General features: G+C 51.4%; 1 protein-coding gene and 2 long non-coding RNA genes across 4 annotated transcripts; 1 reads left to right on the top strand and 2 right to left on the bottom strand.

Annotated features, from left to right (window-relative positions):
* Nucleotides 1-6: 6 nt before the first annotated feature.
* Nucleotides 7-5,806, bottom strand: LOC118913263 (uncharacterized). Its single transcript, XR_005025136.2, has 2 exons — nt 5,713-5,806; nt 7-2,047 (listed from the first exon to the last, which is right to left on the bottom strand). It is a non-coding gene; the product is annotated as an uncharacterized LOC118913263 (long non-coding RNA).
* On the top strand, nt 5,788-23,632 carry LEMD2 (LEM domain nuclear envelope protein 2). Of its 2 annotated transcripts, none has more exons than XM_036887068.2 (9): nt 5,788-6,616; nt 8,293-8,333; nt 11,472-11,547; nt 14,720-14,796; nt 15,680-15,759; nt 17,392-17,537; nt 18,557-18,658; nt 18,736-18,838; nt 21,005-21,425. In XM_036887068.2, exons 1-9 carry the CDS (start codon nt 5,935-5,937, stop codon nt 21,006-21,008), a joined length of 1,311 nt encoding a protein of 436 aa, XP_036742963.1. In that variant the 5' UTR covers nt 5,788-5,934; the 3' UTR covers nt 21,009-21,425. The 2 variants fall into 2 exon arrangements, with proteins under 2 accessions (XP_036742963.1, XP_036742962.1); XM_036887067.2 differs by lacking the exon at nt 21,005-21,425 and adding an exon at nt 22,105-23,632 and having other exon boundaries at nt 5,808-6,616.
* On the bottom strand, nt 15,766-21,475 carry LOC118913261 (uncharacterized). The gene is made up of 3 exons (XR_005025134.2): nt 21,377-21,475; nt 19,918-20,068; nt 15,766-15,917 (listed from the first exon to the last, which is right to left on the bottom strand). It is a non-coding gene; the product is annotated as an uncharacterized LOC118913261 (long non-coding RNA).
* Nucleotides 23,633-25,099: the final 1,467 nt, after the last annotated feature.

Raw genomic sequence — 25,099 nt, forward strand, 5'->3', positions numbered from 1 at the left:
CAACTCTTTTAATATTTTAATTTCCAAAGGTCAGACTCAGGTGTTGCCATAAAAGGGGAAAAACAAAATTCAGAGGGAGTTGCTCTAAATGGTGCATACAGCAGCAAAAGCTGTGCCTTTGTAAGTTCTCTGTTTAAATATTAACTTAAGACTCATAGAACTGGAATGTCTGTGCCAGTCCTTCCATGATAGGTGAGGAAACTGAGGCCCAGAGAGATGGCGTTTTTTTGCCCACACACTGAGTCAGTGGCAGACTGTAAGTCTGGGGAAAGGACACCTCGGTGCAAAATACCTCTAAAAGCTGGAATCAGTCAAAGGGAGAAATAAAGTTTAAAACCCATTTATTGCTTACAAACTTCAGTCCCAGTCCGACCCATCTCTCTCCTGCTCCAGCAGCAGCAAAACCGACCCTCCTCCTCACATCTCAGGTACAGAGAAGCCCTCGGTTGCCCAGGTAATTACCCACTGATACGGAGATAAAGTTCTCTCCACTCCTGAGGAATTACGCAAATCCACTAAAGCCGTACTTCTCTCCACCCTTGAGCTCCTCCTGTTGATGTGCATATGTACTAAAGCCCAGGGAGGTATTCTGGATAAGTTACAATTTTACCCACACAGAGCAAGGCCTGGAATTCTGGTCTCCTGGATCCTGTTCCACTTTCTGTTTACTGACAAGCTCAAGGTCTAATGGGCCAAAGAGTTTTAAGGCCTCTGCACTCAACCCCTTGATGAGTAACTTCTAGCTAGCCCTTTCACCTCAGTGAACCTTTGCAAAAGCAAGGTGGTAATATCTGCCTTGAGATCTGGGGACGAAGGCACCAACAAAGAGCAAATTACTATTATTATTATCACCTTGTGACTACATGCTCCAGCATCTGCAGCAAAATTACACAGCCAACCCAGTTATTTCTGCCTTCTAAACAAAACTGGATGGGAAATTTCAGTCTAATTTAATTTTACGTTAATGAATGTTCATTTATTTATAAACTGGGACCAGATAGGCACCACAGCTCCCTCCATCCATAGGTTACCAGCAATTAGACACAGTGCCTGTTCTGGATTTCCACCCACCACGACCACTGTGAGGGCTTAGCCACAGAGAGTAGTTAGGGAACAAGAAGACCCCAACGCTTAAAATGAACCTCTTCTGGTTCCCGAGGAACATTCGAACCTTGCAGGGGACCCAGACCTTGCACGCTACACATTCACATTCAACGCACGGACTGATCAACGCAAGAGCAGCTGCAGGTTCCCCGCAAATGCGGCCAGGCAGTAAATGGGGAGAGGGGGCTGCACAGCATGTGGGGAGAGAAATGAAGACTAGACCAGGAATCTATAAAGCGTGTGGTTGGGAGCAACTGGGTCCAACACTCCTCCTCGTCCTTCCAGGTTCCACCACACCAGTTCACTCCATTATCTGTAAAACACCCCAAAAAAGCCAGGGAAAAAATGCTCACTGACGCTTTCCATGGAAAACACAGATTTTGTGGGTTTTCCTCACCTTCTGCTCAGATCTACAGTGAAACTACCTTCTTCCATCACCACCAGCAGGGGGTGCCCTTTCTGGGGCGGGGCCCCAGCAGGCTCCGTGAAATTTTCCTTAAGATCACCAGATTAAACAGCAGCGCTGAACTCCGTGGAACGGAGGGAAATGAGATACTGAGGAGCCCGTGGTGGTGGTGTGGTCTGCACTTTTAAAAATGGAATTGGTTCACAACCAGGGTACCTAGCAGGCACGAGGGTGCTGTCCATGCTGCAGAACAGCCCTGTTCAGAGCTCAGCACTGCAGCCAGGTTGTCCCCGTCCCTCACCTGGTGGCCTCTGAGAAGCTGAGTAATGAGCCACAGCAGGGATCCAGCCACCACCTGCATCAGTATGCACTGTGCCCCGCCTGCCTGTTTGGACATGGCGGCTCCTTTCTTCTCTCATCTTCCTCCTCCTGCTACTGTTCGATTTCTCACAATCAGCTCAAGTGATTTTTTTTCTCCAACGAGATCCTCCAGTTTTCAGGACAGCTGACTCAATTGCTTACTGGACATGCACAGCCCTGGAAGAAATTAAAATCGGGAGGAGGTTGGGGAGGATTCTGAGCTGGGCCGAGAGAAAATGACCATGTTTTCCAAAACAGAAGAGAGACACACTCTCGGTTAAAGCTACAGGATGCCTGGACCAGGACCCAGCCAGGTGGGGAGATAGGGAAAGTGCCCAGAGGAACCAGCTGGGTGAGGACACTGCTCCTTCTCACATCTCACTGAGGGTTATCCAGCAAAATCTGCAAGAATCTATCCAGATACCTGGCAATTAGAGAGAGTTACAGCTTACCCCATCTTGGTTTGCAATGTACTTTACACTTAACAGGACCACTGGTAATTACAGGGCAACCTGAACCTAGCTTCACAAGATGGAGATGATGAGGTATTTTCTCAGTAACCACATCAGTGTGATTTTATAATTACTGAGCTATGTGGATTCGCCATGAAATTGAATAGTTAAAAGCAAAGAGTAATTGCCTGATACCTGTACTCTGTAATTTAGTATAATCTAATCATGGACAAAGCCCAAAAGAAAATGTTCTGAAAGCATTACATTTTTCTTCATACACAATTTGTTATTGACACTGGGGAATGTATACTATGCTTCTAAAGGAACTTTTACCAACAGATATCAAAGTGTGAGAGTGGCCAAAAGACAGAGTTTTGTTTAATTTTCAGCTGATTATGAAAAACAGGTGACATAACTGCCCATTAAACCTTCTGGCTTTTCTCTGTGACTTTATTTGCCCCTTCACTGACCTCGAGGGGATGAAAAAGTGGCTCTCTGTCCCACAGGACAGAGACGAGGCAGTAAGGAGCTGGGCAGTGCTGGGGTCCCATTCCAGTAAAACTGAGCCCAAGATGGCACCCATTCTGTCCGCCCTTTTCAACCATACTCTCCCAGTGCATTCTCCCGCCCTGCCCGTGACACCGTGATGTGGTCTGAAGCAAGCCCAGAATAGTTAAAAGGGATGCCCGAGGCTAGCGAGGAGGTGGATCAAGGACAAGTCCATGGTCCCTGAGTATCTTTAAGGACCTGATAAATGTGTACAGGGCTTTTTGCAGGAAGCGAAGGAGAATGAAAGCACAAAAAGATTTATGGCTGTTATTATTATAAGGCTCTGCTGAGACAGAGAGAGGTCAGCAGGACACAGGCAGCATGGTAGCCCACTGGGAATCCAGAGCATCCTCCCAGCGGCCCCTCACCTCTACTCAATGTGTGGATGTGGTTACTAAGTAGATTTAGACTTTGGAGCTTGTTTTTCCTCTTCTGTCTTTAATAAATCAGGAAGACGGACCACAGCCTGAGCTGCTCACCTTAAAAAAAACCCACAACAAAGTGATGAGAAAGGAGGGCATGCAGGGCAGCGTTGACTTTGCACTATTGCCCTTTTCTTTAAGATATGCATTCCTGTACTCCATGGGCTCAGCAGAACCACACTGAAGACACAGAAAGGCAGACTCTGGGAAGGCTCAAAAGGGCCTCATGGGCAGCTCCTGATGGGATTGTGGCCGCAAAGAAGCACTGGAGCCAAGCCTGGCAGGGACAGTGAGAATCAGGATACACAGAAGGGTCGGTGAAGGAACTGTGGGGACGGTCACTTACAGGAAATGAACAGGAACGAGCTGACTTCACTCAGTTGGTAAGAGGGCCCCAGGGGTGGAGAATGTTGACGGAGGACCCAGAAGGGCTTATCAATCTAGGGAAGGGGCAGGACTGGCATAGGGAGTCAGGAGAAAATGGAAAGGCTGGAGACCTGGGAGGAACAACTGACTAATGAGGTTTCTTCTTGGAGCAGGTGGGGAAGGGAAGCACTGATTGGCAAATATGCTGTAAGCAGGGGCACATTACACCAAAAGCCTGTTAGACCCTGGGACACAAATTCAGTGACACCGCAAGCTGCTGCAGAGGCAGAAGGGTGGACCACAGGGGGCAAAAGGTCACAGCTGCAAACATGATGGGTTCTAGGCGAGCGGGAGGAGAGCAGGGTTGGGGGACTGTGGGCAAGGAAAGGGCTGTGGGTCATTTGCAGCAGCGTCCCCAAACACAAGGAAGGCTGACAAAGCCCACACTGGGGACCATGCTGGGGGAGGCTCCGGTTCAGTACATATTTTTCAGTCGCCCTGAGATCCATTGTGATGAAACAGACCATAACTCTGTGAAATGCTGTAATGTTAACTTTGTTTAAGCATCAGTTTCAAGCCCTCTCAGAATATGCAGGGCCAGTATTGATGCCGAAAGGCTCATTCTTTAGATATTGAACTGCACAGCTGCAAGGAGTTGCACAAATGTTACCAACTCATTTGTCATGCAAACAGTGCTTCAAAAAGAAATAAAATACTATTATGTGGTATATGTGTTAGGCAATCACCATATCAAATTCATGTCATTCCGTGCAAACACAGGCAGACAAAAGGAAAACAACACTTGGTGAGAGAATTGCACCACATGGGAACTAAGTTGGGGGAGATGGAGAGGCTAACAATGGAAGCCTGACCAAGCCGAGGCTGTAATTTTCCCAGCAGTCATGGCCAATGTTGGAACTCCTGTGGTACAGCCAGTGTCAGGAAAGCCACTGGCATAGGGGCCTTGCCCAGGGACCCAGGGAGGGGATGGGGAGAACCCATGGGGAGAGCTGAGTGATGCGATGGTAAGGGAGGATAAGTTAATTAAAGGCGCATAAATGAAATGCAAACCTAAGAGGCTAAGCCCTGCCATAACTGTTTGAGAAAGGGAGTTGATGAAAGATAAGGAAGGAATACAAAGAGGGAGACTAAGGTGGAAGGAAGACTTTGAACCTTAGCTCTATTTCCATTTGCCACCACTCCCCATGTTCTCCTTAGGGGTTTCTCAGCTAAAGGACTTCACACAATCAAATGGAGTGCCCTTTGGGAGGTTCTATGCACCACTGCTGCTGCAGAGTTATGGGTTAAACATAAATACTTACAAGTTATGTGCCAGGCACTGTTCTAAGCAGTATAAATTACCTCTTCTAATCCTCACAGCAACCCCACAATGTTTACTGGCCAATAGGCTAGAAATGTTAACTGGATCGCACATCTAATAGTAGTGGAGTTGGGATTCCAAAGCCCCCAGCCTAAATCCACAAGTGACACAAGACTGTCTCTGGGGTCTTCCTCTACCCATCTCTCCTGAAAACCCCACCATCCAGACACATGGCCTCCTCCCAGGAGCCTGAACTGCCCACTGGAGCCGAAGGGCATTTGGTTCTTCTGTCCCCTCCCTTGTGATACGGGGTCCCTCTCCGTTGAGATGTAAGGTCCCCCCAGCAGGGGGCCAGCGTCTAACCTAGGGCAGGGCCTGAACCCCATCAGTGCTTAGTTCAGATTGTGAACACTGGAAAATAGACCTGCCTGAAGTGGGACCAGGACTGGAGTATGCCTGGGGTCTACTCCACGAACCAAACAAAGCCATTCCCTGAGCGCACGTGGGATCACACATCGACCCGAACCACTGAGACAGGCCAAGGATTCAGTCTCCCCACACTCAGCAGTGGCTCCTTTCACTATCGGGCAATTCATCCATTGAATCAACACTTTACTGAGTGCCTACTGCTAGCCAGGGATCGCGCAAGGGGCGGGCGATCAGAGATAAACACTGATTGATTTTACGAGGCGAAGGGGTGAGCAAGGAAGAAAGAAAACAAAAACTCAACACCAAACACCCTCTGACTCGTCCAACATGGCGGCCTTTTAACGGCCGAGTCCGACCTCCTCATCATGGCCGTCCTGTCGAGGAAGGCGCCGACCTTCTCGACATGGCGCGTGCAACCGACCTTCCCATCATGGCGCGGGGCCCCGCCCGTTCTGCCGCGGCGGCCGGCGGGAACAGTTCCGGGTGTGGCGCGCGCCGAGGCGGGCGGGGGGCGGTGTCCTGGCCATGGCCGGCCTGTCGGACCTAGAGCTGCGGCGGGAGCTGCAGGCCCTGGGCTTCCAGCCAGGACCGATCACCGACACCACTCGGGACGTCTACCGCAACAAGCTGCGCCTCCTGCGGGACAAGGCCCGGCTGCGCGGCGAGGAGCGGCTGCGAGAGGAGGCGCCGCTGCGCTCCCGGCCGGCCGCAACTTCCCTGCGGGCGCAGCCCTGGCTCTCCCCGCCGGCCTCGGGCTCGGCCCACGGGACCCCTGGGGGCCTCGGCGATTTCGGAGCCTCCGCGGCGTCCTGGGCCGGAAGTCGCGGCCTCGCCTACCCTGCCCGCCCCACGCCGCTCCGGCGCCGCGCCTCGGTTCGCGGCAGCTCTGAGGAGGACGAGGACGCCCGGCCACTCGACAGGGCCGCGCCGGGCCCGGGTCACGCAGCCCGTCGCTGGTGGGCCGCGACCCCGGCTCCGGCGCGGCTGCCCTCCGCCCTAATCGGCCCCGACCCGCGCCCGGGCCTGCGGGCAACGCGAGCTGGCCTAGCCGGCGCGGCGCGGGCCCGGCCCGAGGTGGGGCGGCGGCTGGAGCGCTGCCTGTCCCGGCTCCTGCTCTGGGCCAGCCTGGGGCTGCTGCTCGTCTTCCTGGGCATCCTCTGTGTGAAGATGGGCAAGCCCTCGGCGCCACAGGAGGCGGAGGACAACAGTACGTCCCGGGCCGGCGCAGGGGAGGGCCCTGGGCGCGCGTGTGTCCACCTGAACAGCCAGCCACCTGTGCTTCTCAGCTCCAGGCCGCACGTTCCCGGCCTTGTCAGTATCTCGGGCTGCCTTATCTCCACACCTTGACTTTCCTTCCTCCGGCTCTGGGAGAAGAGGGCCGGAATTCCTGCAAATGCAATAATTTCTGTCTTCACTTTCACCTGTTCTCATTTTCTCTTCTAACCCTCCCTACTAATCTTTCAACCTCGTGCTGGCAGTAACGTTCATTTGTAGTCACTTCTCCCCCAACTTCTGTTTTCCCTCTCCGGAGAAAGCCACACCCCCCTCTGACAAACAGGTCCACCCCCATTCCATTTTGGTTCTTCCTTTTACTCTCTTGCTCATTCACACATTAGTGCCCATTTGAAGGACCCCTAGGTTTGTTTCACTGCCCACAGATGGCATCTGGTTGGGATCCCAGTTTTGTAGCACCAAAAAGGCCATATGCTCCACTTTGGGCCACAGGGCCCTCATTTGTCAAAAGGTTATAATAGCCCTGCTTATGAGAAAAGTGTGGAAAACACTTTGAGAGTTTTAACTGATATAAAAAGAGGCATTTATCGTTGCTTGCCGTGCCCTCCTGGGGTGTGTTAAGAGGGAGTCCTGTGAGTCAAGGACGTTTACAGCCCACTTCTCTCCACACTTGGTTACATGCATGATTAGACATGCCAATAAGAGGTCTGCAAGATACAATAATTTCCAGAATGTTTGAGGATTTGTATGTTTTCTAAAAGAGAAATTTGCCTCTTGTGTAATTCTGGTCTCTAGTCTGACAGGAAACAACAGATAATTTCTTTATAAATTTAAGTATAAAGCGACACTGGTTCACCAACTTTTAATGTTCTTTGCAAAGCATAAATGTAATTAATATGGTTCCCAGCCTTGATCCAGGGCCACATCTTTCCACAACTAATAGCAATGGCTAAAATGCAAGGAAAAGCTGAATTTTGTCTTAGCTGTTGCAGCAGATGGATGTTTGGGTGTATGAACAAGTTTGTGGGCACGGCAATCCCAGACTCATGCACACACCCAACTAATTTTCCTGGCTATGAGAGCAGTTTATCCACCTACTGGAGAAATTAAGCAGACCCGAGAGTGTCTGGTACTGTACTGGTACTAAACTATACTGGTGAAGTCAGTCAAAAGGGGTGTTATACTCACTCCTTTAAGATGCAGCTCTCAGATATATACTGGGATTTACCTGGCGTTTCCCTCCCACGATGGTATTAATCCCTATTTAACATATTGTTTACAGTTTATAAAAGCTTCGTGTATGTTGTCTTGTTTGAGGCTAACTCCCTAAGTAGGGAAGGCTTTATTGATCCCAGTTTACAGATAAGGAAACAGGTTCAGAGTGGCTAAGTGAGTTGCCCAAGATCCCATGACTAATGATTTTCAGCACAGACTAGGATGCTGTCCTAATTCTTCATCCAGGACTGGGAAACCCTTACATTTTTACTGTCAGTATTTTAAAATACTGTCTTGTGCCTCATTTAGATGACATGTTCCTAATCCCCTCCCTTATTTATGTTTTGCTTGCCCTGAATTTTGAGTGGTCCTTTTTTGTATTCTTCCTCAACCCACACTTTTAATTTCCTATGTGTTTCTCTTTCTTCGACTCAGTGAAATTATTGCCAGTGGACTGTGAGAGAAAAACCGATGAGGTGAGTTTGAGTTTCTCTAGCTTTTGTTATTCCTACCAAGGATGTTGGCCTCCATCAGGAGGTAAACTTCCCCAGAAAAAGATCATGATAGGGTCATTTTTCAGGAATGCTTCCTATAATGTACCAGAATCACATCATGTTCTGTGATGTTTGTGTCAGACTCAATTGTGGCGCTGAAGGAGTACTTGAAACAGAGAATTGAGCTCCCAAGATCCAACTCTGGGCTTGTAACGGAAGCTCTCCCATCAATCACAGCACTGGGACTTTGATCTGCTTAAGTCAATCTAGGGGGCTGTAGTAGGTTGTGCTTGAAGGACCTGTCAAGCTCCCTTGCTTTGGAGGAAGGGCTGGCCCTTTTTAATTATCAGAAGGCCATGTTCTCAAGTGCACATTCTCTTTAGTAGTATGTTTGTGGCTCTGAAAATGCTGTTCTGATTTGAAACATCATGAGGCAGGAGGTGTTTTAATTCCATATGACATGGAATTAGCCCTCTTAGTCTACAGATTTGTTTTATGAAGCTTTAATGTTACCTACAAATAATATTTGGGGCAGGTGAGCAGCCCCATCCATTTATGACTCGTGAAGGCAGTATTAGCAAGGAGTTGGGATGGGTACAGGTGGTAGTCTGGGAAAGATAGGAGGCAGTAAATTTTCAGGTCGTAAATCCTACCAGGAGGAAGCTTGTGCTGCCAGAGGGCACGACTTACTAGTCTAATTATTAAGTGCAATGCCAGGCTGCCCTGAGCCATCAATTAATATCTCTGGCAGCCTGGGGGCTGAGAAAGAAGCAACCCATGACCCTTACGCTGCTGTGCTGACCCTTACTCACATTAACGAAGGGGCGTCCTGGTGCAGGAAACCTGTTTTATTTCTTTGGCTTCTGCTATGTCATATTTGGGGACGTTTTATTACATTCACTTACTGCATTCATCCACCGAACAAGTTTGCTTTTGTTTTGTAAAAGTAGATTCATAGTAAATTTAATCTGCCTTCTGTCATAAAAAGTGCAGTTGATGAGTAGAGGAAGTGGTCCAGAAATTTCGGCAGTGGCCAGAGAGAAAACTAGCATTTTGAAGACTGAAAACAAAAATGAAAAAAAAAAAACTTTTCTGTAAGAGTTCTCTGATGATGTTAGTTTTGTTTGTGCTTTAATGAGAAAAGGGCTCCCTGGCTTCTGTTTCTTGGTCCTTCACCTCTCTAAACGTGTCAGACCCATAACTGAATGACAGATATGATTCCCAGCCCTCCTCTGAGCTTGATGCACTCATGTCCCACCTGGCAGACTAGATACTGGTAGCACCAGAGCATCGAGAGGCAGGGCCTGGGCCGTGTCATTTCAGGCCCAGTTGAGCTGAGGTTTCAGGGTGGGCTCTTGGCCTTCGTGGAGAGTGCAGCGGGAACAGGCAGGTCGGGAGGCAGTTTTTGGCTTTGGTGAGGCTCCTGCTGCAAGTATCATTCTCTGTGTAACTCAGGCTCACCCAGAACCCTGACGGGTGTCTGAGTTTCACATACACGTGTTCTTTCACTGCTCAGCCAAGTATGACACTTTGCATTTTTCTTTCTGCCTTTGTGCTGCTGAAACATGGGAACAGGACGAGAATGGGTGTTTTGTCTTAATCATGCCGTGTCGTCGTCTGGTACCTTCCGTTCTCCTGTTCTCCTTAGGTGGTGTCAGCCCCGCTTTGCCTAAATGTCAGTGAGTTTGGAACACAGTTAATTGTTACTGCTTTTTGTCTGGTTGTGACTGTAATAGGTGTTTAGTATAGAAAAGGTAATAATGTGACAGAAAATCCCCTGGATTCTGCCACCAAGAGATAATCACGATTAAAGTTTCCAGGACATCTTTCCTTTCCATCTTAACCTCTGTGTATGTGTGTTTATACAGTTGGAATCTGGATGTACATTCAGTTATATTTAACACTTATTATCAACATTTCCCATGTCATTAAATAGTCTTTAAAAAGTTGGGTACCTAACTCTAACTGTAGACATATGAGTTGGTTCTGAATATTTACAGTTATATGTATAAATCTGGGTTACATCATTTTGTAGCTTGTAAAGACTTAGAGGTCTTCAGGCAACATGAGAGGACAAATGTTGGCATTTGGAGACTGTGAGAAACCAAGTCCCTCACATAACAGATGAGGGCAAAACACAAGTCTGAAAAGGAAAGCAACTTTAGTTCCTTCTGTAGTTGCAGGGCCAGCCCCAGAACCTAGGCCCTTGACTTCTGGTCCACCTACTGACAGCCCCGCAGAGGTCCTACGTGTGTGTCGGGGGGTGGGGGGCGGTAGGCTTAGAGTCATCTGGCCAGACTCAATCTGGCCCTGCCCCTTAGGAGCTTTGGATCCTGTGGCCAATCCAAGGACTCTAGACCTTGGGCTCCTCACCTGAGAAACTACAGTACGTAATGATTGAGGTGAGGATTGGGTGTGCACTCACATCACAGTATCTGGCCTGACCACCACTCAGGGAAGAGCAGCCTTTTTTTCAATGTTCTAAGTCTACTATGTCTAACAAAATGGCATCAGTTTTGTTACGGGTGCTGGAGGTCTAGGTACGCATATGTTCCCAGTCCTGTTTTCCTATGCAGATGACCTTTTCCCCCTTCAGTTACAAGATTTCTAGAAATTTCCCACTTCTAGGGAAATCCAGTGCAAGATTAAGCATTTGCTTTAGATAATCCACAGGCAGATTGTAGATACTTAACTCCAAAACCAGACAGGAATGGCTGGAGAGGGGACAAGACCTCAGTGCAGCATTTGCTTCTTGCTTCCCTTGCAGGATGCTGGGCCACTGTGTTCCCCACAGCCACATCGCCTCTGCTCCACAGCCCCACACAACAGCCTTGATTCCAACGGGAACCTGCGGCAGAGGCCAAGAGTCTCCAGGGTGGCAGACCCCTAGTTACTGTGCCTGCTTTCAGCCCTGCCCTGCTTTTCCAGTGTTCCTTTTCAGGCAGTTAACCCAACATTTATCAGCCCTGTCCCTGGGCCCACCACTTTGGAGAACTTGTTTTTATTTCTTAGAAGTATGAGGTGTTCTTTGCTGCTTAGTATTTGACAGTGTGGCTGAGGAGGTGACACCAGACAAAACCCCTTTCCTGCTTGCTGACCACCTGTCCTGTGCCCTTCCAGTTTTGTCAGGCCAAGCAGAAAGCAGCCTTGCTGGAGCTGCTGCATGAACTGTACAACTTCCTGGCCATCCAAGCTGGTGAGTAGGTATCGGGAGGCCTGAGCTTCCTCATGAGTGGGTTGTGGGCCACTACCCTGGTTAGTCAGGCCAAGGCTGGCAGCTGAGACACTCTTTGGCCATCTCCCAGATATACTCAGAAACTTGAGTCTCGCCTTCCCCACTTCCCCACTCAGACACATCTTTTTTAAGCCTTGCATTTGGGCAAGACACATTTGTTCTCAAATCCTCTTTAATGGTCCCAGGGATCCTGTGCATGCACAGGCCTTGCAGCAGATGGCCCCCCTTCTCCAGATGCCCACCACTTGATGCTTTGGGGGATCCGTTGCATGGCAAAGTACCAGGCCCCACCCAGGTCTTCTCAGAGTCTGGGTCCTTCATCTTGGAGGGCCTCCCTGTACCAGATGGTCAGCCAGCCAGACGGAGAGGCCTGTGCAGGTAGCAGGGGTGTGCGGGTGCCCCGAGCACACTCAGGCCCATCCAGCCTTTCAGGACCTGATGTCACTTCTGGTCCGGATTGCCCTGTGCAGCTGCGGGACCTTGGACAAGTCCCTGATCCTCTCAGGCCTCAGTCTTCTGTCTGACCAAGTGATCTGGGATCTCTTTTCTTTACAAAATGAAAATCAAGTGCTGTACTCAAGGAGAGAGCATTCGTAGCACCCCCATAAAATACCCCCCTGAAAACTCACCCATCTAGAAGGTTCCCTTATTATTTTATTTGGTAAATGCAAAGGATACAAGAGATGTCACCTGCATTATTGTCCTCCCACACCTGGTGTCTAGAAAGCCTTCAAAATCACTTGCTGATGACATAGGCAAGTATCCAGGGCTTATGCCCCATGTTAAATATACTTAGCATGAGAACCAGACAGTATTGTCTTACAAGATGTTCAAGAGGCACCTCTTACCTGCTGGGCCAACCCTTCTCTAAGAGTGTCACTGGGAAGAAAAGGTTGAGTGGACTTGTACTGGGCCCTCAGTCCTCAGGGCCAATCTTGTGAGCCTCAACTCTGCCACCTCCTCCCTCCTGGCTGGTGGGAGATTGGAGGCAGGCAGGGAGGCATCTGAGAGCTCCTCAGAGAAGCAGGAGGAGTTGGGGCTCACAGCATCACAGTCATCGTGGGCATTTCTCTGGCCCAGGTGCTTGGAATATAAATCGGTCTAAAAGGGTGTTCCAAAGCTTAGGGACTCAATTGTGGCCCAATGATTGGCAGCATCGCATTAACCTTGAGCTGTTGGAATTGCAGAGTCTCAGGTACCATCCCAAACCTACTGAATCAAAGCCTGTGTTTTAGTAAGATTCCCAGGGGAAAAAGTTGAGAAACTCTGCTCCTAAACTGACTCATAGTAGACAGTTCTCCACCCTATCTTCTATATGTGGTCCTGGCTTATGCCATCCAGGGGCCTGGTGCCTGCTGTCTACTGACAAGCCTAGCAGGGGCAGCCCTTAGGATATGGTTCTCACTGAGATAGGACGCAGGGGAGTAAGGGCCCTCTACGAGGCCACATTGTCTTCCCCTGCCCCCTGTTGGAGACCAGCTATGGGCAGGGGGCTATGCTGGCCCTTGCAGGATATATGACGACTCACCCCTGGCTCCTGCCCACATGCTGCTTGTGGTCTAGCAGAAGAGACAGGCCACCTACCTCCCTGACCACTGGGTGATATAAGATGTGATTGGATGAGAACCAAGAGGCCAGAGGTTCCAGGAGGCAGGTTGCCTTTTAACTGGAGCAGTCAAGAAAGTGTCACAGGAAAGGTGGTATTTGTCCCAGGCCCTGAAGCCCAGGTAGGATTGATTATATATATTGGGGGGAGGTGGGGTCAGAGAGGCAGGAAATTACAGGGTCAGGGATGGAAGCAGTTGGCTTCATGGGAGAAGGAGAGGCAGAGGAATGGAGTTTGGAAAGGTCTGCTGGGCCCCACCATAGACAGCCATGGATGCCAGGCCACCTGGGCTTGATCCTGCAGGCAGTGAGAGCTAGGGAGGCTTTTCAGCAGGGGAGTAATGTGCAGAGAGCCAGGAACCAGGACGGCAAATATGTCAGCAGCTTGAGTGCAATAGTGTCACTGAAGCAGAATCATCTTAAAGCTTTGTGAACAAACATGGATGAGAAAGGGGGTTGGAAGAAACAAATCAGCAGTTCGTGATGGTCCGAGCAGGCCTAAGCCGGGCAGACAGTCTGGGTGGGGACAGGAGATGGGAGAAGCCAGCTTGGTCTTGGGGGACACAGCAGGGTCAAGATCAGCTTTGACATAGGATGATGGTCTTCAGTTCATCGTCAAGAGTATTACCCTCAGCCACTCCCTCCCCACCACATAGACACACAGGGACTGGCCGCCTAAAGCCCCCCAGCTGTGCCACATCCAGGGCAATCAGGCTCTGTGCAAGGTTAAGGATGTGCATGCGTACCCTATGCTGTTCCTGCTCTCAGGGGTCCTTGGGAAGCAGCATGTGGTAGGTGGACCACAGCAAGCAATCAAGAGCCAAGGGCTATGGCAGGTCTCTCCAAGTCCAGAGTGATTTGGCCAAATAATTCTCCCATGAGCTGGGGAGTTTTCAGAGTAGGCATCCTTGGGCTGGTCCTGGAAAGCTAGACAGGACTAAGGGAGGGCACTAGCTACATCCTAGGTGGGAGCTGGCATCCACGGTGCTCAAAAGGAAGCTGTCCTGGAGCCTTGCCAAGGCCCCAGTGCCCAGCACACAGATGCCTTCTTTGTTTTGTCATTTAGGACATCCACCCAGCGCCCCTCCAAACAGTGGGCCTGGCATTCTGGGTCACCTGCCTGTGTCATGGTCAAAATCTCTGCAGTGCCTATGGCCTTCCTGCCTTTCTTTGTTCTCAAGCTTTGTTTATTTATAGTGCCATTCTGGTACCTTCCAAAGCTAGCTGTCTGATCCTTTTAGGGATCAATTGCAGACAGACCTTGGTATCAGGCAGCTTTTTAGTCATTTAATGCAAATCGCTGCACTGCTTTGCAGGTCAGGTTTTAATGATCTGGAATCGATCCAAGCTAAGTGGCTTTTGATCTTGCTATGCTATAGAGTGAAGACGCCCCACAGAAGCCAGAGCCACCAGGCCACATTCTCCCTATCAGAGCTGATGGCTTGATTCTTGCTGCATTTTTTAGTGTGTTTCAGAATAACTTTTTTCACCTCTACTTCGTGTTTGAATGTGTGTTTCTTCCTCCTAGGTAATTTTGAATGTGGAAACCCAGAGAAGCTAAAAAGCAAGTGCATTCCTGTGATGGAAGCCCAGGAACACATAGCAGTAAGTAGGCTGCAGTGCTGACCGTTCCCAGGCGCTGCTGGGGCTTTTGTATTCATCTTTCAAGCCCGGAACTGTTTTTTTCCCTTTGCATTTTGTGTTGACTTTTTGGGTTTTTTGTTTTCCCTTTATTTTTTTAACTTTGTTGAATGTTAGGCTCCCTTAAGTTAAGGCAGCAGTAGGGGTGACTGAACCCAGACAGCTCTGAACCAGAGCCCAGCCTGCTGTGGGCATGCAGACCATTCATCGCTGGCCAGCTACCCCTTCCTTCCATGGTCCTGTTTCTTGTTCTTCCTTTGGTTTGCTTTTCTCCTCTTCTCAGCAGCTTTAAGGTTATGCTTTTGACCTGCCCATTCTGTCCCTTGATTACCATGCAGATTCTTCAGGGTTCATTTGATTTTCCATGTGGTCTCAGGCTGATAGAATTATGGATCTTTGGAGCTGGCAGAAACTTCTGGGGTCACCTAGTTCAAATGTCATTTCACAAATAAGGAAACTGAGGGCCAGAGAGGGGAAGGGACATGCTCAAGGCCACATAGCTGGGACGCCCTGGGCCCACACTTCTTTTAGTTTTATCCAAGATGAGCAGCCAAGCTCTCTGGCCTAATGCTTTGGTTGTTAAGAAAATGTTTTTTCTTTTGGCTGCCTCAGACCTGCATTATTTTCCTGTGTGTGCTTCCACATCACCCTTTCTGGTTATAACTGCTTCCTCAGCCCTTGTCAGCCGCCAATTTCCTGCCTGCCACTTTGCTGTGCATTTAAGAGAACAAGGGCTCTGGGGCATGGGGAGGACACAGGAGATGGCTTCCTTAATCCAGCAGGAGAATAGTGTTCCAGCTGCTCCTCCCTGACACAGAGCTAATCTTCCCCTGCCCCCTACCCACAGAATGTGACTGGGAGCTCCTCTGCCAGGTTTGAAGCTGCACTGACCTGGATACTGAGCAGCAACAAGGACGTGGGCATCTGGTGAGTGTGGGCAGGCGTCATGAGCTGGCGGCACAGCCCTGGGTGTCTGCGGCCACTGTCTCTATCCATCAGCTGACGCCTGGGCTCCAACAGAGGCATCTCCATCTGAAGTTAGAGGGTGGACCTTCCAGCTAAGTTGTGGTGAGCTAGGCTTGAAGCTGGGTAGCAGAAAGAAGATGCATTAGGAATGTAGTGTAAGGAGCACTTGCAGAATGAAACTCAAAATCCAGGTGTCAAGATTTTAGCCTGGTGTCTTGCTAAACCTGTTTCAGACAACTCAGTCTGTGCCCTTTTAATTCACCACCCCACGTGGTTTGCTGGAAAAGGCATTTTTCTCAGGTACTAGTTTTGTTCATTCATAGATAGAATAGTTCTGTATTTTGATTTCACTCAGTATGGAAATTGCAAAAGGAAATAATTTTATTCTGACTGGGCAGTTCCAACTCATTCTGGTAGCAGAGATAGCTGAGATTGCAAAGAGAGTGAGCCCTTTCAACCGCCTGAAAGGCCCCATATGGCTGCTCATCCCAGGGTGGAGGGCACACCAGCCAGTGGCCGGCCATTTGCGAGTCCCTGCTAGAAAAGCATTTGCTTCATCACCCCCTCCCATTTCTCTGGGTTTGTCAGGGTGTCTGTTCAGGTTACAGCTCCTGATATGAAAACACACTGTAGAGTTTTGTTCTCCTCCTCCTCTTTAATCCAGTCAAATTACTAGTTCTATCAACAGTGCATCCAGCAGAAGCCCTTGAGGAAGTTCAACCTAAAGCTTGATAACTGGATGCGTGGCACAATTAAAACTCATTGGCTTAAAAAAAAATAAAGCTTTCCCGAGTGGCTGAGCAATCTTTCTGTTAAAAAAGGTGGAGGAAAGTACAGATTTTATCCTCTGTCATGCTTACCAAAGCTGCCAGCATAGAATGATGGTGCTCACCTTTTCATGTTGCAGAAGGCACCTGGGGGTGGCTGAGCCCAACTCAGGCAACCAGTGCTAAAAGCGGGTCATGAGAAATCAGGGCACTTCAGGTACTAGCCAGTCCAGTGTGCAGTCCCGAGCATGAGATTGTCCTCTAGGTGGAAGAAGGTGCTGGTGTTGGCATCCCCCTGTGCCCTCTTGGGGTAGCCGGGACAGAGGCGTTGGGGCTGAGGCCTGACCTCAGCCTGGAAGTTTTCATTCTGTTGAGCTACGAGGCACCCTGTGATCTTTATACTTAAATAACTATGTGCCTTCTCATTACCAAGGAGAAGTACACCCTCCCAGACTCTGTCTTTCAGTTCTTGCCATGCAGTGCAAAGCCAGTGATTCAGTAAACATTTCCATTTCTCTATGCTGGGAGGTGGGAATCCAATTTACAGTTTAATCTTCCGCATGCTGAGATGGGCTGTCAAAGACCCAACAGAGGGGGATGTCACTTTAGCGGTAGGGGTTTAAGCCTGCTGCCGTCTTTAAAGCTTTATTCTTTCTAAGTAGCCATCATGGGAAATTTTTGGAAAGCGTGCAACCAAGATACCGAGTCTTATTTTATAAGCAAGTAAAAGCCACAAAGCCCCTCCTTCCTCCTTCTGCTGAAAGTGGGGCTTCTACAGGGATCCTCTGAGCCTCTTCTGAGTTTACAACCCTGTGTCCTGTTTCAGGTTGAAAGGGGAGGACCTGTCGGAATTGGTGACGACTGTGGACAAGGTGGTCTGCCTGGAATCCGCCCGCCCCCGCATGGGTGTTGGGTGCCGCCTGAGCCGTGCCCTGCTCACTGCTGTCACCAATGTGCTCATCTTCTTCTGGTGTAAGTCCTTGGCCACCCTTCTCACCCTTGTCTCTTGCCGTCGGGACTACCTGCCCCTCCCGGGAGCCAGCTCAGCAGCTCCCCTAGGCCTAAGTTACGGAAACCCAGGCCCAAAGGGTGCATTTCTGTGTAGTGCACCTGAGGTCTGTCTGATAAACAGAGATGAACGAGTCAGCCTCTGCCCTGCGCTGCCTTTACCTTTGGAGGCTGGTGGTGGGAACATGAGGATAACTAGAAAATATCCTTGATTCGGGGCTGGGAACTGTCAGCATTCCTGAGAGGGAGCCTGGCTGGGGCCAGGCTTCACCCGTCCTGGGGCCCCAGAGTGCAGGCCACTCCCAGGAGGCCATGCAGCTGGAGCTTAGCCTAATTCCACTCCCTGAACAATGTAAACACCTCCTGGGGAGCTCCAAATACCTGATGAAAGCAGGAAGAATCCAGGGCACCAAGCTGTAAAGGAGAGCAAAAGCTTTTTCTCCCAACATCAGCGGCCGCCTTTGAAAGGAGATCTCAGGATGTATCTGACGGCAAAAGGCCGAGTCATACAAATTGCCGGCTCTGCAGAGATAGCCGAATTACAAATCACAGGTCATCTGGGCGAGCACACAGCTCCCTCAACCACACCATCAGGCACAGACATCATTAGCAGCAGCAGCATCTTGGACTACAAAGGGCCCCGGCATGTATATATGTATGAAATGCCGTGTTCTGGTCCCCAAGGGAGGAGATGAAAGCCCCAAAAGGAGGTTGGGAGGTGCTGAGATCTGGATGGCTGGGGATGCCTCTGTGGTGACAGCCCGCAGGAGGAAGATGATCACTTAATAGCCTGTCCTCCTGCTGCTTTTCTGTGTCCTTCATTTCCTACTTACTGGCCCTGGGCCTCACACACAGTAGGTACTCCAGAACATATCTGCAGCTCACCACAGCCTCCAGCACAGCGGCCTGCTGTAGGGAGTCCCAGCGAGTGTTAGAATGCTTGAAGCTTCATGTGGGATTAACAGTGCTTTGTTCCCTCCCAGGCTTGGCCTTTTTGTGGGGGCTCCTTATCCTCCTGAAATACCGGTGGCGGAAGTTGGAAGAAGAGGAACAGGCCATGTATGAGATGGTGAAGAAGATTATAGGTGTGTGGCCCCTGGTGAGAAGGCTACTGACGCCTTCCAGAAGGTCCTCACCCTAAACAGTACCCTTTGTCTCACAGATGTGGTCCAGGACCACTACGTGGATTGGGAGCAGGACATGGAGCGCTACCCATATGTGGGCATCCTGCATGTGCGCGACACCCTGATCCCCCCCCAGAGCCGGTGAGTCCTGGGTCTGATCCTGCTGAGTGCCACGGCAGAAGGTGCAGAGCCTCCATCAGTCATGCGGCAGAGGGAGGCAGGCAGCATATCCTCCAGGGTCATGGAGCTGGGGGCATGCACATCCATGCATCCTGCCAGTCCTCCAGCACTCAGCCTTTCAGGACCCTCATGGCCCAGTGCCGTGCAGCCATGAGGTGCAGAGGCATGGTCCCCTCCTCTGCAGAGGCAGCAGCGCTGTTAGTGCTGAGTGCTCGTACTGATTGGGTGCCTTGGGTGGCAAATACCAGAGCTGTCTCTCCCCCAGCGGCTCAAAGCAGGGAAGGACCTGATGAGTTTCCTTGAGTGGAAATCCCAAGTTCCAGGTGGGTTACAGGCACAGAACACTCAGGTCTCTGATTCCATTTCTCTGATTATTGTGCTTCTGCCCTCCATGGATGTTGTCAGCTGGTTGGAGTTCCTTGTGGTCGCAGCAGGTGGCCAGTGGCAGCTGCAGCATCTGCCTTGTCGCAGCCAGCAGGAGCGATCTGGGCTCCTATTGCTCTCATAAGTAAGAGAAAACATTCCCAGAAGCTACCAGTGACTCCTTGAGGTTCTGCTGGCTAGAACTGGTTACTTATCTATTCTTGAATCAGTCAAGGAGGAAATTGTTTTTCAAACTATTTTAACCATGACCCACTGTCAGAAACATATATTACCTAAGGTATCATGGTTCGGTTCCCACACACACACATGTGCATACATGTAGCTGAAAGCAGTTTCACGGCAGTGAATGGGGTCAGCATCCAAGGTTGCATGGAAAGGGGTGGCAGGCCTCTGTCATGCATGACTCCAGGGGCACCTTCCTCCTGGGCTGCAGATGCTGGATGGATCCCTGACAAAACCAGAGGTGAGCTGGGATTAGGAGACAGGCCCCAGGAGACAGCCAGCAAGGCCTACCCTAGTGTTGGCTCAGCTGTGGGCCCTGGCCAGGTGCCATCATCTCTGGAATGATGCTCAGCATTCACACTTGCTGGATGCTCACTACAAGCCAGGCACTGCTCTGAGCCTCCCACAGGTACACACTGACTCTTGATCCTTACTGTGGCCCTGAGAGGCAGGAACAATGGTTACCCATTTTACAAATGAGGAAACTAAGCCACAGAGAGGGTAAGGAACTCGCTCAGAGGCCCACAGGTGGTGGCATTTCTGTGCTCCCATTTCCAGGCTCCATGCTTAGGGTCGTCCCTTTCTCTGCAACCCAAGAGGAATTGGAAGAGTATGAGATTCAAGAGCCCCTTTTAAATTGAAAGTGCTTAATAACTCTCATGCCCACCCCACTCCCTGGGAAGGTGCGGGCAGGATGCTTAGAGCAGACTGCCTGGTGTGTGGGACTTGTGCTTTCCACTGGTTGCCAGCATGAGGCGGCCACATGGCCCTCCAGCTCCTCCGAGAGAGGCCACTTAGTGTATTCAGTTTCCCACCTAATTCCTAGCCTGCTAGGAGTCATCATGTAACCATGGGTAATGACCTCTCTGGGCCAGTTTCCTCATCCAAAAAACAGGTAATACCACTGCCTTGCAGAGGGCTTTGGTGAAGGGAAGCTGTCATTCTTTCACTTAACAAACGTTTAGTGAGCACCTACTACCTGTGACACTGTACTGGTCATGGGGAGGCAATGAAGAGCAGAAGTAGCCCAAACCCCTGCCCTGCTGGAGCACTGGTTCCAGGGAGGAAGACAGGTGACAAGATGCATAAGGAAAATGTGCACCATTAGGCAGTGACAGGCCCTAGGGTAGTGGGGAGCAGGGGTGTCGGGGAGATGGCCTCACAGCTCACTAAGTCAGTGAGCACCCCACACCTGAGCTCTCATCAGAGGGCAGCCATATTGCTTAGGGTTAAATTACATGTCACACACATACTCAGTAAAGCCAGGAGTGGCATTGCAGCTTGTCTCAGGCCTGAGCCACCACGCCTCAGCTCCTGTGCCTCAGGAGAGACCACAGGCAAGCGGCCAGTCCACAGGTCTGCCCCCCTTATCATTGAACCCCAGGAGGCACACACCCTGTTCGCTCTCAGTCTTGTGACTCATCTCCCACACCACCCAGTCATTGCGGGCAAGCTTGCAAATCATACTGTTGAATTAGTTCCTGCCGGCCCGACATGGGCACACTCGGATCTGTCTTACAGATGAGGGCCTGCTTGTGAGGGACTGAGGGAGATCTGAAGAGCATGTTTGGTGAGGAAAGCGGCCGCTGATGAGAGCAGCAGGCTCAGGCAGGCTTGTTCAGTACCTGGTAATGGGCAGCCCAGGAAGGAGGGCTGGGGGAGGCTCTGGCCCCAAACTGCTCTGGCTGTCCCCCCCCTGGGCATCCCGCAAGGGGAGCACAGTCCCCAGAGTAGGTGTAGTCTTGCCAGACCAGTCCCGTGGGGGCTGTGGGGTCATGTGACAGGGCCTTGACAGCCCCACTCTGCCTCCTGACTCACACGCCACCTCAGGAGCTTCCCTCCACTTGTCCTCCCTCGAGTTGCACCTTCCTGCTCCCACATGTGCGTACTCACTGGCACTCTCTCCAGGCGTGGGGTCCCGGGGAGACCGTCTGCATTGCTGACAAAAGCGGAGCTCATCAAGCAAAGACATCAAAGCAGCCTGCTCTGACTGTGTTAGGATCTTCCTGTCTAGTCTGGAGGGGAAAAGAGGAAAAGGGGCTGTGCTGTCCAAGGGGATGCAAGGCCCTGGGGACCCAGCAGTGCAGGGACTCTGGCCTGAGGCCCAAGGCCAGCCCGTGGGGCAGGGGCCCTACCCAGTAGCTCTAGTCCCAAGGGCAGCTCCAGCTTCTTGGCCTCCTCAGTTGGATGCTTAACTCATCCCCACTCCCCAAAGTCTGGAGTTTAGGCTCAGTAGCCCGTGGCCACTCTTTACATGGGGCATTATAAATACAGTCAGCTCTGGTGGTGGGGCTGCCTAGCTAGGGCTCCTGCAGTAGCAGGTCCCAGCAAGGGTTGGCCAAGCCCAGCACAGCTCCATCCCACTTGGACACCTTGGGGTGCTCCAGACACCTCTGGCCCCTTCAGCTCCCTTTAATTGAATGCTTTTGGAGGAGAGAAGGTTGAGGAATCATTTCTCGGTGGCTCAAGAAATTTCTCTCCTCTGCAGGAGTCCTGTTAGTACTTGATGGCTTTTCCTCCTGCAGATAAATCCTGTGTGAGATCTTAGAGCTCTGTCCCCTTTTGTACAGAGGGCAGCCACAGGCCAGCTTGCCTGCTAAGCCTGGCACCTCTTGTTGCAGGAGGCGCATGAAGCGGGTCTGGGACCGAGCTGTAGAGTTCTTGGCCTCCAGTGAATCCCGGATTCAGACGGAGTCCCACCGTGTGGCTGGAGAAGATATGCTGGTGTGGAGATGGACTAAGCCCTCTTCCTTCTCTGACTCGGAGCGATAAACTCCAGACGGGGGCCTGTTCCCAGCCAGTCTGTCCTGGGCCAGTCCCCGTGAGGGGCGTGAGAGGGCCACCAGAATTCACACTTGCCTTGACTTTCACCCTCCTCGATGCTGGTTCCAAAGTTCTCTCTGTACAACTCTTCACAGATGAGCTCAGTAGGAAAGTATAGGGTTCTTTGAAGGGCAGAGGGGAGAGGCCAAAGGCCAGGTGGGTAGCTTGTCCTCTGCATTGGTCTGAATCCTCTGCCTCGTTTTGCTGGCAGAAGAGGGGAGAAGGGTTTGTTTTTCATGAATAGAAGAGCAGCAGCTCTGAAACCCTGCAGAACAAGTGTGCACGTCAGGTGGGCTGGAGCTTGTTCACCGTTGGTGAGCACTCCGCAATGAGGTGGGCCTCGTGCCTGTGGGAGGTGGGTCGGGACGGTGACTGGGGCAGCAGGGGTTAGGGTACAGTTTGTTCCATGTGCCTTTGTGGGGTGTTAATGTGGAAGCTCAAGGGTGAGGGGAGAAAGCCTGTCCTTTAGTTGGATCGGGCCTCTTATCCTAAAGGGGGAGGGTGCTAGGAATTAGGACAAGTACTATAGGAGAACTATCTAGAAATGCCAGACCCTGGCACATGGAGCCCTCAGGTCAGGAGGAGTGAGCCGCTAGTGTGGCCTCCTGAGGAACGTGGAGTAGGCACTGGGGCCAGAGAGCAGAGGAGGCCAGGGTTGCCATCAGCCACCATGTCTGCAGCCTCCCAGGGGGGCCTGTTCAGTTTTGCTCCTTCCAGAAGTTGGAGTTGTAGACCAGACCTGCATCTGCAGCACGCTGAGAACGTCGATTCCATGGCCATGTGGTCACCTGTCCTACTGCGACCACAGCCCCCAACCCCGGGGCTGTTACACGGAACTTCTCGCGCAGCATCACCACATGTGCGCGGCGAGGCGCTGTGGCCGCACCGCTGCCCCCTGCTGGCCACCCAAGAGCGTACCTGCGGCGCCTCAGTCCGTCTTGGTCCCCGTCAGCCCAGCAGCCTGCGGCGCGTGATGCGTCTCCAAAAACCTGGACGGGAGCCTCAACAACGGAGTCTCATCCGCGTGTTGTCCTCTGCAGCGCACAGGAGAGGGGGCAAGGGCCCAGGCTGCCACTGAAAATCACTAGCCACCCCTTTCTGGTATTACTGGTACTTTTTGTTTCCTTAATAAACCTCCAGTCGCCCTCATTTGAGCAATATTCCCATTTCCTCTGATGTCTGGATGATCACTGGGGCTGGAATCCGAGCTCCAGCCCCATGGCAAAGAAATGCTGCCATAATCAGGCTCCAGCCAGAATAAGAAACACTGCAATGGCTTCACTATCAGGTTTGAGACTGTTGGATAAATAAACTATTAAAAGTGGATGTGTTCCTCATCCGTGGTTTTTCCCTGTCCCCCAAAGCAATGTATAAGGAACGCCGACTTGTGGAGTTACTAAGCCCTGGCCTTGGGGAGGTCAGCTGGAAGAGAAGGGGTGTTCTCTGGGCCCTGGCCTTCCTACTTGGCCTCGGCCTCTCTGTGACAGTCCTTGGGCAACTCTTAGAGCCTTCATTATATTACACAGAGTAATGACCCCACCCTGCAGGGTGAACTCAGGAATAGCCGCCTGGTCCCAAGGAGTGGAGTTTGATAGAACCTCTTGGCCCCACTTCTGCCTCCCTCAAGGCTTCAGAGGCTCTCCAGGGGTGCCCTGGGAGGGGAGAAGGAAGCACAGAGGTGGGGTGGAGCTCCTTGGCAGCTGGTGACGTCCTCTGAGGAGCAGTAGGCTGCTGCTGGCAGCAGACCTGCCTCCTCCAGGGCCCCACCACTGGGGAGAGCACTGAGTGCTGCCTGGGGGACTCCCGCCAGCAGGAATGGGCCCCCCACAAGGCGGGCAGGCCTTTCCAGGGCAGGGTTTGTGGGTGTGTTTCAAGGGCCCTCCTGCTCCCCTTCAGCACTGCCTCTAGCAGGCTTGTGCGGTAAGCTGCAGGCACTGGGCTTGGCATCAAGATCCACCCTTCCTTTCTCAGCCCAGGAGGAAGGCAGCCTCCGAGGTGTCAGCCGCTCCACCATCCTGCCGCCCCCATCCACACCCGTCCTACTGGCACCATCCTGCTATCCTCCCATCAGCTAGAAACGTGGTGGGTAAATTGATGAAGGACCCAAAAACAACCCGGAAATAATGAGCACATTCTCCCCTTTTTTGTTTTTTCAGTGAAAGATTTTCCCTCTGCTGTGTTTTGTCTTAGCTGAGAAGGGAGCTAATGCAGGGCTCTATTTCTGTGAAGCTATTGGGAGAGCAGAGCAGATCAAAATAAACGAAATAACAAAAGGCCCCCGCCAGGCCGGCCCCTTCCTTTATGGCACACTGCTGGGCTGCCACAAAGGCCCCGAGGTGCGTCCTCAGCCACAGACCTCAGAGCCAGCTCTGCAGCTGAGATTCCCCAGGTTGGAGGGCCCAGCCTCCCTTTTAAGCAGCTCTTACTTCACCAGGGAGAACTCGGGGTGGTGGTTCTGCCTGAGGGGGTCTGAGGGCATCCTGGGTGAGGGCCTCGTTGAGAGGTTCCCATCGCTCCACCCAATCCCTTCCAGGGCTCCCCAGGCCACATACCTGGCTTTCCTCAGCGACAAACGGCCCTCTAGGGCTCTGTGGGCACCAATGAAGAGGCTTGTGGGGAGAGGGAGGGAGAGGCTGTACCCCACAAATCTCAGCTGCAGACGTCCACCCAGGGCTCCAGGCCACCTTCCAGAGCCTCTGCTCAGGGGAAAAAGGTAAACACAGCCATTTGTCATTGACTTATCATGAGAACTGCAGTAGCAGCTGTTTCCCCTTAGTTAATACACCATTGACT

This window comes from Manis pentadactyla, chromosome 16 (genome assembly GCF_030020395.1).
Source record: "Manis pentadactyla isolate mManPen7 chromosome 16, mManPen7.hap1, whole genome shotgun sequence".
NCBI lineage: Eukaryota > Metazoa > Chordata > Mammalia > Pholidota > Manidae > Manis > Manis pentadactyla.